The sequence below is a fragment of the Parus major genome, chromosome 10, assembly GCF_001522545.3.
Source record: "Parus major isolate Abel chromosome 10, Parus_major1.1, whole genome shotgun sequence".
Lineage (NCBI taxonomy): Eukaryota > Metazoa > Chordata > Aves > Passeriformes > Paridae > Parus > Parus major.
Window position 1 is genome coordinate 9,629,190 of NC_031779.1, and position 17,557 is coordinate 9,646,746.

Consider the following 17,557-nt stretch of genomic DNA (forward strand, 5'->3'; position numbering starts at 1 on the left):
TGACTTTGTAAGAGCACCCCAAGCTTGTGCAAGCCCCTCTCCATCAGGAACTATCAGGGGCTGTGCACACAGCTGTAACTGCAAGGATGGATGGGTGAGAGTCAGAGAAGAATTTCTCTGTGAAAATATCAGAGCAAGTTTAAGGCTCTACATCAACAGTGAAATATTGCAGATTTACAGGCAGTAATTCAGAGTGGTGATGAATCACAAAATATAAACACAAGTGCCAAGGAAGGATTTCTTTTCTGCAGAAATACACGTGTACTTTATTGACAGAAAAAGTAGAGACAAGGTATTTGCCATAAAGCTGGGACATCTGGAACTGGGACAGGGGAAAACGCAGCAATCTTCTCTCTAGTGGCTGCATACCACTGCTTGCCTAGGAAAATCTAAAATGAATTGCTCTAAGCCAGTATTATCACAGTTTGCCTTGTGAATGGAAATTAAACCACTCACAGCACTTGATGTTGGAAAGCTGCATCTACAATCTGTATTTTTGCATAGTAATTTAAAAATTGTATTTTTGTTATTAAACTCTGTCTGCACTCTTACTGAGAACCAAGGAGAGGGAGAATTAGGGGAACTAACATCTGTGTGGGATGGGAATGTAAGTCAGTGGGTGGATTCTGAATACTGGTAAATGATTGGGGGGGAAAAAAAGTTTATTTGTTAAAATGGAAACACTCAGCAATGACAAGGGAGCTGAAATATTTAGACAAAACTGGAATGGAACCCAAAGGACATGATTTAGTGGTTCTCATGAAACAGAGGATCTCCCATTCAAAGTGCTGTACATGTTTTTGTAACTTTTTTTTTTTCATTGGAATTCTTAAAAACTGTGGATGCTTTTGATCTGTCTGTAAGACAAGAATTGAATTCTGGGGTCAAGGTGCTGTTGGCAAGGTCCTTCCAGAAGAAGTATTGAAGGATGCTGTCATGGTCTGCAGTACCTGAGCCTGGGAACTTCAACTCTGCTCTAATACTGTGCATAAAAACAAGAAATGGGGAATTCAAAGTTCTCCAGCAGTAAATCAGACATTTTAAAAACCAGAATGTGAGAACCTGCACAATGCAGTCACTCTAGGATATGTATCCACAGTTTTTTCATTATGAAACCAATCTAGAAATTTCCTGCTCTTCTTTCTGCTTTAAAGTTTAAAAAATTTCATTATTTGAGTATGGTCCCATCTCAGCTTTATCAACATAACTAATACTTCACCTTTTTGTCTTAGACTACTGGGCTCTTTCAAATTACTGGGCCCCTCTATAGTATCTGTTGGAACTGCTGTTTTTCCTGGTGAGTGCCATACTCTCTGAAATACTGGCAAAAGCAGCAGGAAAGGTTAAAAATGTGTAAGGAGGTGGGAAGAGCCCTCATGACAGACAGTGTCCATCCACGGGTCAGAGCTTGGCTGGGACCAGGACAGAGGGATTTCCTGGCCTCTCCTTTAACAAAAAAATATTGCTTGGGACACTACCTTGAATCATGTGATGCCAAACTGGGGGCTATTTCCAGGCACTTCTCCAGAAGCCATACCTCAGATTCCTCCCCTGCCTCCACAACCTTTCTCTTTTGCCTTCAACTCACTGCTTCATCTTCCCTGCCTGCTCCTTAGGCTGGGACTGATAGCTGCACCATGTGTAACTGATCAGCATGAGGGTTTTTAGGTCTAGAGTTTTGAAGATCTTCATATAATTTAGCACAGAAACAAAGAACACTGAAATGCTGGTCTACAGAGTACAATTAGGGATTTCTTGGATTTAGATCAGCTCATATGTAACTCAAAGGCAGCTGTGACTAATGTACAATTATTCATCCATAGTCCAATATGCAAAATACTACTCCAGCTCTCAGATTTTTTCTGTGAGAGCTGTAAAAAACCAGCTTCATATATTTGGGGCACTTAAAAAAATATATTAGATCTATACAATAAGGGCCGACTAAGAATAAAAGTGTGTCTCAAAGATATTGCCAGAAATGTGTTTACCCTAAGTCTACATTAGAAATTATATTAAACATATGTTTGCATTCATATTTGGGCAAAGCCTAGGACTCTCAACACCTTGGCTTGAGACACCAGAACTTGGATTATTAATATCATGCCCTCAGAGCCTGTATATTTGAATCTCATTTCTGTTTCCTGGCAATACATGAAGTAAAGCAAATTCTGTTTCAGCTGATAGAATGTAGTTGTGTTACTGTATTGTCAACACTTTGCAAAAACTGAAAATATATTTTAGCAGATATTTCAAGCCATCTGTGTTTGCCAAATAATACTTTGAGCAGATACCTGTTACTTGCTTCCACAGTATACAATTAACTAATCCAAATGCACTGAGGTCCTCAGGAGTTTGTCAAGTTGCAGAGAATGACATTTGCTGTTCTCTTAGATGAACGATGGTGCAGTAACAAGCCCAGTTTTGATCCCAATCTTTGCTCCACTCATTTCAGCAGAAGCAGCATCAGCCTGAATGCTGTACCACTGAAGCTTAGCAGAACAAAAGCTCAGCAAATTTGGATGAGAGGTAAAATAAGAGCACAAGTAAGTAAAAAGAAGCACAGAGAGAGGCGGTTCTAAACACCAGAGAAGCAGACTCATGAGTTTAAGTAAAAATTAATAATTAAGCCTTAAAACTTACCTGTGCAACCAGTTGTGCCTTTCTTGCCTGAATATCCCATATCACAGTGACAGATAAATGAGCCTTTTGTATTCTCACAGGTTCCACTCAGACAGATGTTTGGATGCAGATCGCACTCATTAACATCTAAAAAAAAACATGAATTAAGATTTATTAAATACAATTCTTAGAAAGTAACTGAAAAAATCTCTTTATATTTGAATTTTGATATAAAAACAGGTCTAGATATGCAAAGAAAAAGCTGCTTATAGCAGTTATTCCCTACCTAGCATACAAGCATAGATTTTGAGATCTGAGGTAGCAGTGTTTTATTACCATATCTACATTAACATACTGTTAATGCCTGTTCTTCCTAAAAACAGACACTAAGGTGCAGCACATTATCCAAAGAATTACTAAAATTATTGATAATTTCTACATATATATGTCTGTATACATTTATACATGCATGCATGCTTTTTCTAGTTTTGTCAGACATTTCTCTTGAAATACACTCAAGATTTTAAATTAAAATGTGAAAAAGTGGTTTTGGAGACATGCTGTTTCATGACTCTGTTCTACCAAGATACAACACTTCTATATAGTTTTGTCTCAGAGACAAGTTTAAATCAGCACTGGTGATTTATCTTGCTAGGAATTTTCCCCAGCATCCTTCATTTCCTTTCTGCAGGCATTCTTTCATCTAAGCTGCACAAAAACCTCACTGGAAGAGCACCCAAGAATGCAATGCTATAGATCATGTTTGTATCCCAGATTACATATATAGATTACATTTGCATTTGTGTAATAGGGTTGGTTCTATGGTCAGGTGACCAAAATTAGGAGATAAGAGCAACACTCTTCAAATATCGTTGTCTGTCTACTTGGAAAGAGCACCTAAATAAATATTTTTTTCTGTGTTAAATGCAGATTAGAATATATGTACTTCCAATTACCTATGCAAGTCTTCATGTCTTCAGAGGCCATGAATCCATCATAGCAAAGACATCGGTATTCTCCTGGGATGTTTGTACACTGGCCTCCATCACAGATGTTAGGATTGTCTTCACACTCATCAATATCTAGAGGGGAACATCAGATTAAAATACATTATCTTTATCCAATACAACGAACCATCATCATGGCAGATAAACATTTTAATGCTCTGATAAACATGGTGAAGATTGCATCCTTGTAAATAACTGAGCAGTACATTGCAAAATTGTCCTGATGAGTAAGCTCCTTGTCTTCAGCTAAAGTCAGTGGCAAAACATTCCCTTCTGACTCAAGTGGGAGCAACAGGAACCAACTCTTCCTGTTGGAGAAAAGAACTCCAACAGAACCTTTGTCACACCACAAGGCCACATATAATTGGGCATTCTTGGATACTATCCATCATTGTTGAAATCAATGGAAGCTCTGAAGTCAAATTCAGTGACAAAAATATCAAACTTTACAAAGCTTAGAAAAGCCATCATACATGCAAAATACCTCTGCAGATCTCAGGGGTGGTGACAAACTGGAAACAGTTCAACTAATGACGGGAATAATTACAGCACATACATTTATTTCACTAAGAGATTTTTATGATCTTATGTAGCACTTCAGCTAACTGATCAGGCCAGCCATATACTTATATCCTCTAGGATGAAAAGCTGTTTTCTCAGTTGATAAAATTGCCATCACTGATTGGAGCCAAGCTTCAGAAGCAGATACTTTATTATATTAAGGCAACCATGCTAAGCTCTGGAATCTTTCAGAGCCCCTGGGGTTATGCTAGTGTTCCTTGTAAAAATCCCTAGAATCTTCCTGTGTCAGCACCAACACAGACCAGCAAGAGCAAAAATCAGAATCTCTGCCCAGTGATACCATGGGAAAAAAGTCAGCACAAAAAGGACAAGATTCAGGAATCCTCTCCAAGAGATAGGGTGTAACTCATTATCAGAGCAGTCTATTGTGGATTGCAGTAATTATGCAGCTGCAGAAAATGAACTCACATTAATTTAAAATATTATGTTCATTATTCTGCTGTATTTCTAGCAGCTAGTGCTTGTGTGGATACACAGCTTCCGCAAGGAAGAAGGCTGACCAGTCCCTGTTTATCTTAACAAGCAAATAATGTTGGCATGGACATTAGCCTGAAAATGTTAATTTGGAATGGAATTTGAATTAACATGCAAATTTAAGCTCTAGAAATAGGAATAATAATGACAGAAATAAAGAACTTTATTTACAAACCTGCCACTGTACCGATTTCACAGTTGAGGGAAAATCAGCTGACAAAGAACCTGTTGTTTCTCCTAATTGAGCTGATTATTTATGCATAACCTCACCAATTCAAATGTGACCTACTACTGAACTGCAAAGCATTCTTACCAGGTCAATTATCAGGAAATATATTCTGTGACGGCTTCCAGCTTTGTGTGATGTTAAAGATAAAAGACATGGTCACACACAGAGAAAACTGAAAATGTAAAATAGGTGTTTCACAATTGAAGTCCTATTTTATCTTGTGCCATGCACAAATCTCTAACCGTGTAAAACCAGATATTTAGTGCCATGGAAGCAAGTATCACAAATTATGTTTATTCTTATTAATTTGGGCAGAGGCAAAACTTTAGTATGTGGAATCTGAATATTCACCAGATGTTTACTTACCTAAATAACATCTTTTCAAGAGACGGAAGCAGTGTTTTCAATACTAATTGGGTAGTAAAGGTGACCCCCTCACATCTCTGGATATTTAGATTCAACTTGACATCCAAAGATGTCTGGTGTTTCTGCTATTTAAACCTTTTTATGTGTGTCTCTTGGACTCAAGTCCTTATTAGAGGAGTGTATGAAAATTAACAGCTAATAGTTATTACAGCTGCCTTGTGAAGGAAATACTATTTTTCAGAGTCAAGGCTGGATATGTAGAAATAAATATATGTAGAAATTCACAACTAAAGTAAGACCTGACTACAGCTTCTCTGGATGTGTTTAGGGTCAGGTTAATGTGTGGACAAACCACAGAGAATCCATCCCCTCCCCACAGCAAAGGCAGATATTTGCATTTTGACTTTGAGAACAGAAAGATGATCATTTCCTATTCCAAAGTTTTTAGTTTAATATGCAGGAAAGTGCTGTAAATTATCTGTTCTGGTTTTGGGTTTAGAGATGTGTTTGGGTGGCAAAGGATAAGGGGGAGTAAAGACAGAACTGTTCTTAGCCATGAAATTTGAGATCCCAAAGACTGTCCAAGTGCATATTTGGGTCATTTGGTCTGAGTCAAATCAATAAGATGAAAACAGAAAAGTGGCTTAGAGACTGCTCCCTCCCCTCCTCCCTTCCCTCTCATGTCACTCTAATCCTTTCACTGTGTTTAGATTCTGGCTGAGGCACAATTTCGATCAACCAGTTTTATTTTTGCATTGAAAAAGTGCCCCAAACACCAATGTTTGGGCACTTTTTTTAAAAGCTTGCTTTTTCTAGAAACTTGAGCTAAAGCAAACTACTTCTAAGCTAAATATTTTAGGTTTTCGGGGTCAATCAAATCCGCACTTTTTCTAGTTTGAATTCTTTCTTTGAATGATAGTTGCTGAAGGCTGGCTACTTCACATCTTTCTGACAGAGCAAGCTACAATGTGAGGAAAACTGCATTTTTCTGTGCTTTAGGGCTCCTTTATATTCTGGAATGGTAGTGAGTGGCCTCAGGGTAATTGAGACCCCGGTTCAAGGTCTATAAATATTTACAAATTCTAAATGTGAGTGTTCTAATAATCCAGTATAGAAAACTCTCCATTTGTTCAACTATAAAAGCAATCCTATTCCAAGGAATTAACCCTGTTATAATTCTCATGCTCTTCAAGGAGCTCTTGGACAGAATTGGCAAACAGCTGCAAATATTCACATGCCTCATCAGGCCAGTGGCTATGAAGCAAGAAGAGAAAAGTAGAATTATGTTTCGAGTAACCCATGTGGAAATCACCAAGTGCAATTCACTTCCTGGGATTATGACTCCCAGACTCCCAAAGGAGAACACCCGGCCATAAGGGAGCTCTGAAAATTTTCTCACAAACTCTTTTAAGAGCTCAGAAGACCTGTTTCCTAAGAAAGGTTCGTACTATTCAGAATTCAATTTCTCTGCAAGCCATTCAGCTCTGAATTAATGCAGCATACTTGCACTTAACTAAACAAAGAATTAAAACCAGGAATTTTCTCGCTTGCTTAAGAGCAGACACCACAAAACCACAGAACACAGCAATCAGCTTCTTTTCTAGCATCTCTGTCTATTCTCTCTCCAACATAACGATACAATACACATGCACAGCATTTTGGCTTCTGTTCATGATAACTTTTTAATGGTCTTCAACCTGTTTTGGATTTGGATCTACTACAATATCTTAAGGGGGGAAATCTATCTCCTACGGAAAAAATCAAAGAATTTTGATATCAAAATCAGAATCAACTTGTACACTTTCTGAAATTAACAAGAACCAATTCCCTTCAAAGCACTTCTTTCTGCAGTTTCCCAATTCTGATACTTTGGAGATATTTAGTTCAGAAAAAGAACTTCTCTTTCTATTTATTTTCTTTTTTTAATAGTGTATTTGTTACAATACCCTTAACCTTAAAAGGAAGGTTCATTTTTAAACTATTGAAATAAATTCTTTAAGCAGAAAAGTTCCCAAAATCTCCCTTACCAGTGCATGTCCTGTGGTCTGGCATAAGAGCAAAGCCTTGTTTACAGCTACATTCATAGCTTCCCTCCGAGTTTGTACAGAAGTCCTCACAGCCACCATTCATTATTTGGCACTCATCAATATCTAAAAAGGAGAAAATTACAGTAAAAATCCACAATACCTTTTCCTTTAAAGCACATTTCAAGGACACACTTTGAGTCAGCTTTCCAGTACACCATCAATCCAGAATCAACACTTGGTGTTTGCACACTAACATTCAAATGTTTGCAAAGGTAGGCACTGGGATAGATTCAGGCAAACCAGGGATGGAAAGAGATGATATCTGACATACAAATACTTCTGTGCTTCTCCTTCTACATACAGAAATAGCACTGAGTTACCACAGGATCATGAGGATAAATTTTTTAAGAATCATGGTAAAAAATTACTTGGCAGAATTAAAGCCAGTGGATTTTTCCATGGCACAGTGGGAGTGCATGCAATTGAACCACGTGATTCTATTTCATGGTCCAGCAGAAATGATCATTTTTAATTAAATATATATCTAATCTAACAAGTTACTCCCCCTTAATCATCATAGTCTGAAAGTCTTGGGGCATTTAAAATAGTACATGATTTTATGCATCATGACTGATTTACTAGAGAAAATAATCTATTGCTCAGCTAAGTGTAGCACTGCCATAACTTCATTCATTTCTCTCATGATGTGCATGTTTGGGAAATTTTGCATACTATTTTGACAAACTGTAATAGATTTTTTCATTTATGATTAAAAATTACTTTATACTGAACTGAAACAATTCTGTGTGTTGTATCTTCCCTGTTTGCTAGAGATCCTGTGTAGGTTTTGTCCTTACCGATACAGTATAGCTTGTCTGGTGTGGACTGATAGCCAGGGTTGCAAGCACACTGATACTTTCCAATCAGGTTGACACAACGGCCATTTCGGCACAGGTTGGTGCTCAGCTCGCATTCATTAATGTCTGTTGCAAAAGAAAAAGAGGAACTCATTTTTGTCCTGAAAATGATACTAAACAGAAGTTGTAAATGCACAGCACAAGGGAGGTACAAAATTCTGTGCACAGTCTTGATTTTGCCTGCATGTCTCACCTACACATGCAGAGATATTTGGTGATATCTGATGGCCTGGAGGACAATCGCAGCGAAAACTTCCCTCTGTGTTGATGCAGGTGCCACCTCGGCAGAGGAGGGGATTGCGCTGACACTCGTCAATGTCTGTGGGAAGAAAAGGAGGCACATCAGTGCAGGGCCAGCACATCCCTCACTGCAGCCCCCCAGCCATCACAGCACCACAATCTGCCTTGATTGACTCTGCAGCCTCTCTGAGAGCCAGGCATCTCTTACACCATAATGCACTTAGGGGAAAAAAAAAAAAATTCAAAAAGGCTTCTTCTAAATTTTAATTTACCTTAACTTCAGAGTTCAGGGTGCTGTCCCACTTAGCAAAATGGGGACTGTGGGGATAAATTTAACATCCTAAAATCCTGTCCCTTGCTTATATATGCTTTGGCAACTTGCAGAAGCAGCGAATTTACATTTAAAGTTAGCTTTAATAAGGCTCACAAAATGAGAGAGACTTAAACCCAAGCATAATCAAACCTTAAAAAAAAAACTCCAAAAAACCCCATGCATAGCATACAAGTACATAGCATACTATTGCACATCTAAGGTCTATAAAAAACATACCCATGCAGTTTTTCATCATCATAAATCCACTTTCATAACCTTCAAAACATTCACACTCAAAGTCTCCAGGAGTATTGACACAGATGCCTTGGCCACAAAGATCAGGAGAGATGCGGCATTCATCAATATCTGTAAGAAAAAACACATTCACAGGATTTTCAAAGCAGTTCAGTTTCCCCTTTTCAGTTCAAAGCTATGAGAGACATCCATGCAGTTTACCTGTGCAGTTCCTCTCTTCAGAATCGAGGGCAAATCCACTGTCACATCTACATTTAAAACTGCCAATGGTATTTCTGCATTTTCCATGGGTACAAAGGCTGGGGAACATTTTGCATTCATTGATGTCTGAAAATGAGATAGTGTGGACATATGATGTTACCATTGCATACAAAACACAGTGCACAAAAGAGCAATGCTGACATCAGAGCTCATCCTATTTCATGGCAGTGACCCCTCCTTGTAGGAAAATTAGACCATACTGCATAAATTGATACTGACTTGCCCCTAACACAGACACTCTGTGTTGGAATCGCCAAGAACACTTTCTCCTACAGAATGGTATTAGTCTGCCCTTTGTCCTGCAGGATCTGATCTGCAGCTCAGGAAGATTTCAGTGGAGAGAGGATCAAGGCAAAGACAGCTTCCAAAAGAAGCACTGTCTTCTGATTTCTGAGAAAAAAATGTGACTTCCATGAGTCACAGCAAACAAAATGAGCACAAATAAAAGCACATGTCACTTTGCTTTATGGATAATTAATGGCTTAGTAACTGTTTATAAAACAAGGCCGAAACTAACAACAGCAATTGTCATTCATACACATATTTCCCTCATTTCAGATTTCATAATATTTAGTTTTAGGGTAACTTCTGATATTTTCCTGCTTAACCTCACTGGCAACCCTGGAAAGATGGCTTTCAGCACATGATGCTGGGGTGTCACTGTGTGATTCCCATTTAATACTGGAAGTTTACCAACAAGACTCATAACATGATTTTTTTCTACTGTAAGCAAAATTCTCTGTTTTGAGCCATCATCCTGGAAGCTATTTCCTCTACTTCTCCAAGTAGCTTCACAAGAAATTCCCAAAATTATTCAACATTTCTTCATTGTTTCACACTAGAATTAAAGTTATTGCACCCTTCGCAAGTAAGGGTTCCTCTTTCAATACATCCAAAGCTGACTGCCCAGTTTGCTCCAGTTCTTTTACTGTGAGGTGCCAGGAGGTGAAGTCAGGCACAATTTAACCTCTCTAGTAAGAGACACAAATTCTGTGTTTTGAGGCTACAGCATTATATGGTATTTAATGGTCTCTAACACGAACTAAATTTTCTTGTATTTTATTTGGGCTTCAGTTGCCATGAAATCTAACTGGATTTTCAAACGTGCCTTAGGGTGAGTGAAGTGCCTATCAATGGAATTTCCAACCACAGAGGAGCTGTCTGATGGAAGAGTAAAAGTAGAAGCCACCAGGATCTGCCAGCAATTAACCACAATTGGATCACATACCTTTAGAGAAAGGCTTCCCACTAATCTCTATCTTTGTAGAGAACCCAGGTCCCCTTGGGCAAAGAGCTTCAAACTCAGGAGTTCCCCTGGGAGGACACTCCTCGCACTCGTAGCCCCAGGCTGCCCCCACGGAGCAGCAGCAGGCGTCCATGCGGTGCCGGCCTGGGATCTGGGATGTGCACTGCTCGTCCTCGTGCTGCAGGTAGCAGCTCTCCAAGCGAATGTCTGTTGGGAAATTTCAACAACATGGTGAGAAAGAAAGAGAAAATTTAGTTCACTGCAGGGGAATTTTTTTCCAAAATCCCTTCACAGGACAGCTCACTCCACGTTTTTGTGGACTCAGAGGAGCATACCAAGCTCACTGCATAATTCCTAACAGCAAAATATTAACACTAAATCATAAATTAACAATTGAAGTAAGTTTAAAGCACCACTCTGAAAATGTGTGCTCAACACTCAAAGTAAATTTTGGATCAGAAAAGGATTTTAAACATTCCAGCTTGCCATACTTATAGAAGGCCTTTTAATTACTACAAGCTATGCCTTGTTCAGAGGCAAATCTTTGGCATTATTGTCATAAATGGACAAAGGTGCTTTGGGTGGACACCATAACTTGGATATTCTGTTGCACACTCCATCAAGGTGGCCGGTGTGGCCAAGGTCCAGCCCACAATGGCATGGTCTTGGCCTCCACTATTGCAACCTTTGTGGAAGGTGGTTTCAGTGGGGCTGCAGATGAAGAGTGATAAGAGCATGGATGATCTGTAGGGATTTGTCAGATGAACAATCTGGAACTAAATCACTGTTATTCACCAGCTAGCAGATGGTGATGTGCATTAGCTACTGCCATTGGAACCTGTTCCTATTCCAGCTGAACTAAGTTCCTGTCCCTAATTCCATCTGAAAAATGGGCAAAAATAATTTTTCTTTCTTGTTAGAAAACACACCAGTGGGTCACTGCATAGATCTGCTCTTCCCTAGTAGACCTGTACATGGAATTAACACCTACCAAGACAAGTTCGCCCAGAGGCATCTAAAGTCATTCCACTGGGGCACTGGCAAACAAAGGATCCCAAGGTATTGACACACTGCCCATTTGTACAGACTCCAGGAAACACCTCACATTCATTAACATCTATTAAAGAAAAAAAGAAGAGTAATCACTAGCATGTTAAATGAACAAATAGGCGAAAATATAAAAAATAATAATAAATAATATAAAAACATTGTCATGTTTTCAGGATAAAATGAAAAACCACAGCAGTCTACATGGCCTGAAAAAATTCAAAACATTTACAACTCCCAAAGCAAATCAGACAGACCCACTAAATTACAGAAAACTGCCGATCATCAGAAATAATACATGTTGCTATTAGCTATTCCTACACACACTGAAATTAAATTCAAAATTAACAGAAAAGGGAGGGGTGTTTAAAAACTATATCCATTTTCATACTTACTGTGGGTCAGATATTTGAAGCAAATGGGAAAAGAAAGACCAAGGTAAGTGCAAAATGACATTATGCATTATTCCAACTAGATTCAGTATTTTTTAATGATTTTTGAAAATTTTCTCTATCTGCATGTCTGGAAAGTACAACACCATTTGAAATCTGGCCCCATGGCCTTGTCAGTAATTGGCAACTTCATATATATATATATATATATATATATATATATATATAAAAATAACTTCCTTACAACTACACAGAGTTTAACTTCATTACATAAAAACTGCATTTCTATAATTAAAATGAAAATTTAGCACTTTTGGGTAAGGATAAATTGATTATATGCATTAGCTTGGCTTGAGCTTAAATAAATGTTTAGTAATCTAAGTGTGAGGTCCTCCCACTCATGTCCTTTGTAGAAAGCATATGCTTCACAACTGCCTTTGGGAAAAAGCTTCCAGCATTAAACATGCTCCAAGATGAAGCATGACAATTTTGAGGAGAGTATAAGAAGAAGAAATGGAAAAAGAATGACTGGCAATCTGTAGATGAATACCCATGTATAGAGTAACCAAGAATTGGGAAGGTTGGGCTGGTTAGGCATCCAGACAAAACCCCTGGTGCAAAGAGACTGCACCTCTCAAACCTCATGGAGCACAATGGAGGATAAACACTGGGGGGCAAATCAGTGGCCTCTGCCCCTGAACAGATATTGTAAATTGACTGGAAGGTATGAAGTAAAGCCAGTGGATTATTAGAAACCACTGAAATACTGTTCACAGCCTGTGAGCAATATTGCAGCTGACAACTTCAGGGCTCACCCGTAAACGAGAGGAATGCTGCCAATTTAGTTTGCTTATTTCCTTGCACAAGATCTATTACTCATTTTACATGGGCTGTGTATGGGAGAACTGACTATCACCTTTTGGGAACTAAACTTACTCCTGTCTCTAACTTGCCAGTAAATTTCCTAGAGACCTTCCCCTGTCTTGAAAAATGCTTACATTGGTTGAAAACCAAGTAAGGCTTCAGTAAGGTTACAAGGAAGGGAAACTACTCTGAAAAAACCTAAGACTATCCAGGTCCCATAGAAATGAGAAAGATTAAAGCATGTAATAGATGTAATCCGATGTGCTTGTAAAGGAAATGCTGAAAACAGTTATGTCTGCATCTTGGAACTTTCCATCCCAGCAGTGTTGAAAATGCTCTAAGACTTTCCTTGTGAAGAGAGAAAGGTGGGCCCACTTTTTTTTCTTTTCTTTCACTTACACACTCCGCAAAGTGTTGCTGAGGTCAGATAAGTTATGTACAGTGGGTCTGCAGCACAGACGTGCCAAGGTATTCAGTCATCATTTGGAAAGCAAAGAGTATGTGTGAGGGTGTTCCTCTTTTTCTTTTTTTTAAGGGAAAAAAAACAATGTTTCTTTATGGAAGCTACATATGGGAGTAATTTTTAAAAAATATTTTAACTGCAGTGTCATGTCAGATGTTGTCAGTCAGGATGACCCACAGCAGTTTGAGACTCTCTGAGCTTCTGCATATTATGTAAATATGCAGTACTTTTCCAGGGGTTCAAATCAATTCAAATAAAGATGAAATAGGGTGGGACCTTCAATTCTCACAGAATAGTATAGTGTCATCTCATACCAAGCAAAAAACTACACATTTAAAATATTAACCTTTTCTTTAACCAAAGTATAACTGTGCCCTGATGGGGTTTTTTATGGTGAGGGGTGATTTTTTTGTGGCTTTTGGTTTGGTTTGGTTTTTTTAATAGGATAATAAAAATATGTTTTGGAATGTGTAAGATTTCATATAATGTCATATGGGAGAAAGCCAAGGTCAGGGGGAAAAAAAAGAAAACTAATGTGAACTACAGTCTTCAAACATTATTTTCCTAAAGCATAGTAATGGCTTATCATACCACTGTATTACTTATGTCATGTTTTGTAGTATATATAAGACACTTAACTTAAAAACAGTTACTCTGTTAACTCAGTTAACAGTATTTGAAGAGAGTGAGCCACCTCCTTATACTGGTAGACACTGCATTTGTAAGTGTGTACTTTGAGATAAACTGTGAGTATGCAGGAATGTTAAACAAACTGAAACCAAATTCATCCCTGACATAACTCTAATGAAGTCAATGGAACAACACAAGGTAAGAACTTGGCATGGTGTTCTTCTGTGCTAAATTAACCACTTAAAACACTAGCATTTTTTTATTCAAGCTCTGATTTATGTTAAGGCAACAATAAATACCTTCACACAATGTTCCTCTTATTCTTGAATATCCCTTTTGACATATTGGGTCTGTAAAACAAACAAAAGTGAAGTTTCAGAATACTACAGTCCAAAACCCACCATTAATTTATTGTGCAAAACTGATCATGCGAAACATTATCTAGTTTATTGCTATGAGAAGTCTGAGTGCTTAGACAGTATCCCAGTATTTTCTGAAATAATAAAGAGATAAGATGGGGCAACTGCATAAACTATATAGAGTGTCAGCCTTTATCCTCTTTTGCTTCCCATGTGTCTCAGCTAGCTAGCCTAAAAGTGGTTATGATTTCTGTTTCATTTGAACCAATTAATTCATTTCACTTGATCACAGCACATTACAACCCTATTTACCATGGATGAATGAGGATGAATTCTGTTAAGATACACAGAACGAAATCAACCAAAGATTTGAGCAAACTAGCATCTTTCAGGATACAGAAATAACAACCCACACACATTTCTGCGTTCATCAGCTCATCCCTGGGTTCCCAGCCCATCCCACAGTTCAGTAAAATTATCAAATGAATATACAGCGACCTCAACCCATTTTTTGGTCAACTGTATGATTGTCCAGGTCATCAGTTAATCTACAGAGTATAATAACAAGGGCTACTCCCTCTCCTCCCTTCATTACCACACCAAAGATCCATTTGTTGCAAACATTTCCTTGGGATCTCTGGGGAACATGCATTTATTGCTACATCACTAGGAACTCCAGATTACTAATTATGAGAAACCATGCTAAAGTAAGGCTGCCAGTTACAGACTGTAGGTGTGGTCCCTTCCCTTAAGCACTTAAACTTGTAAAATACTTACTGTAAAATGCAGTTAGAACCTTATATAGCTACATGCTACCTCTCCAATATTAAGACTTCTCTTTCTTGGGACTGAATAAGGAATGACTGTTTGATAACAGAACAAGAAGTAATTTGTCTAGCCTGCACCCAACTTCTATGACAATAATCTGGACCAACCTCAGAAGAGGAAAAATCCCAGGTTCCTGAGGAAAATTAATAGCATTACCTCGTTCACATGGTGTACATGGGCTTCCCCAAGCAGCACCTAGTGAGGAACAGCACTGGGACTTCAGAGTTGCTCCATTGATATTTATTTCACATCTTCCATTGACTATGTTCTGCCAACAGGTACCCTTGACAGTTTCTGTTCAGAAAAAAACAATATATTTTCATGCAGATTCTCTAGCATTATGCATTACTCTATTTACAAACACATGCTAATTTAACCATGAAAAAAATAACCCTTTCATTACAATTCACCACATCAGAGCTAAATCCATTTTAAAATCTCTTAATTTAACCTTCTCTATGCTGGACTATAGCCTGAAGTCACCCCAGCACAGAGCTCCTGCAAATACTAGTTTATACTTACTGTCCTTAACAGTGAGTATGTCAATACGATTGAAGAATTGAGTTCCTGTATTGATTATGACTCATATTAGGGGCACATGCAGCAGAACTGAGTAGATATGAACCCTTGCTACATCTTCTATTATTTTACTAGATCCCCTAGTCTGGATATCTTCCTGCATAGGGAATGGCAGGAGATAGCTAAGACAGCTGTAGTCCTACAGTTTTTTAAAGGAAACTATGAGCCCACAAAGTATCTGAGTCATAGCATTATCCATGAGCTGCTCTGGACTGTGCATAAGCTGTTCGTGCTCCATCTCAGATACAAAATTCTTTCAGAGAGCAGATCCTAATTAGAACATGTTCACCTTATTACAGGAGAAATTAAGGTGAGCACAGACATGAAGTACTAGTCCTAGAATTCCTGTGTTGGTTAGAAAAAATGTTCACCTCTCTTTCAAATTTGACATGGAAGCACACCAAGCTCCCAAGTGCACTTTTATGCTCTCGCAATAATGGTGAAAACAAGCACCTTTTAACATTGTTTCTGTTATGTTTTCCTAAATTAATCTACACAAATTATTTTAAAGTATTTTCTTAACCTGATGAACAATGTTCACATGTCACTGGACATTTTCAACCAGCAAACATGAAATCTTCAGAGGAATAAATACCTATGCAGATGGTTCTGGTTGGATCCAAAGTACTTTCAGGAGAACATTCACAAACAAAAGAACCTGGTGTGTTTTTGCACACTCCATTAACACAGGGGTTAGATTCACATTCATCAATATCTAGAAAAGAAACACACTGCTATTAGTGCCAGGAAACATTAACAAAAATACATATGGCTCTTTTCAGTTTTTCAGGAAAAAGGGGATGAACCTTTCCTCATAACCAGTCTTGCTAATTTTCCCCTTTTCTGTTGTGAAACTCTTCACAACAGACTAAGAATGCATGTGTCCCAAAGACACACCAACACATAAGAATTGTCTGTGGCTGAAAAAGGGTTCAAACTAGGAGCCCTTTGGCTCTGTTCCTCACACAACAGATTTGTAAAACTTGGTTCTTCTCACCCTCGGCACAGTGTGGGCTCACTGGTAGTAGTAAATAAGGAGAGTAAATACAGGCTAGTCCATGAGATTATCTAATGATTCAGTTTTGGCCTTGTTCCTCCCTCCTCATTCTCCTGCTTCCCCACAGAATTTATTTATGGTGGTTTTTTTTTTTTTTAGTTTTACACATTATATTCTCATGAAGGTTCAAAGTATTTCTGGCACAATCTGAGAACAATCCAAATAATAAAACTAGGATGAAATGGTGTGTTACCAATTACCTTCACATGTTTTTAGATCAGGAGTGTATACAAATCCTTTTGGACAGGTGCAGGTGAAACTTCCAGGGGTATTTCTGCATTGTCCATTGTCACAAAGTAGCATGTTCAGTGCACATTCATCAATATCTACAATGAAAATAAAGAATTGTTTAAGAAATAAGCATTTCTGGAATAGAAGTCAGGACAGAATTTCCCTCTCAACAGCTGCTTTTCAGAGGAGATAAACAGGGCAGGGGGATGTGTGTGTATGAAATATAAATACTGGATTGTTATTGTAGATAACAGGTTTGCACAAGGACTTGTACTTTCTTTCCTCACATTTTCACAGTATGTGACAGCCACACCACAGTTCAAAATAAAGCTGGGAATCACACTTTTATCCTGCCTTTATTGTGGATTAGGTCTATGCAGTCTCTGAGTCACTGCACAGCAGTGTTATGAAAGAAACAAAGAGAGGATTGGTTTGAAAAGGTTTGCTGATCATCCTGGTCTTTAAATCACCAGTTTTTCCAAGCTGGCTCTAAACTGCCTTAGATGTTATAGTTAACAAGGCTAACGTAAATCTACACTTGCTTCAGAGATGAAAAATTTAAATAGAATTG

At 38.2% G+C, this 17,557-nt stretch overlaps 1 protein-coding gene across 4 annotated transcripts in view; it reads right to left on the bottom strand.

The window, feature by feature from the left end:
* The window catches only part of FBN1 (fibrillin 1), a 145,577-nt gene that overhangs the window by 40,537 nt on the left and 87,483 nt on the right, over window positions 1-17,557 (bottom strand). For all 4 annotated transcript variants that reach the window (XM_019007901.2, XM_033517080.1, XM_033517079.1 and 1 more), the window contains exons 19-31: window positions 16,956-17,081; window positions 16,294-16,413; window positions 15,276-15,413; window positions 14,232-14,282; window positions 11,528-11,653; window positions 10,519-10,743; window positions 9,231-9,356; window positions 9,012-9,140; window positions 8,415-8,540; window positions 8,162-8,287; window positions 7,305-7,427; window positions 3,576-3,701; window positions 2,641-2,766 (exon numbers count right to left, since the gene is read on the bottom strand). In XM_019007901.2, the coding sequence (XP_018863446.1) occupies window positions 2,641-2,766; window positions 3,576-3,701; window positions 7,305-7,427; window positions 8,162-8,287; window positions 8,415-8,540; window positions 9,012-9,140; window positions 9,231-9,356; window positions 10,519-10,743; window positions 11,528-11,653; window positions 14,232-14,282; window positions 15,276-15,413; window positions 16,294-16,413; window positions 16,956-17,081 (1,668 nt within the window). The remainder of the gene's footprint in view (window positions 1-2,640; window positions 2,767-3,575; window positions 3,702-7,304; window positions 7,428-8,161; window positions 8,288-8,414; window positions 8,541-9,011; window positions 9,141-9,230; window positions 9,357-10,518; window positions 10,744-11,527; window positions 11,654-14,231; window positions 14,283-15,275; window positions 15,414-16,293; window positions 16,414-16,955; window positions 17,082-17,557) is intronic.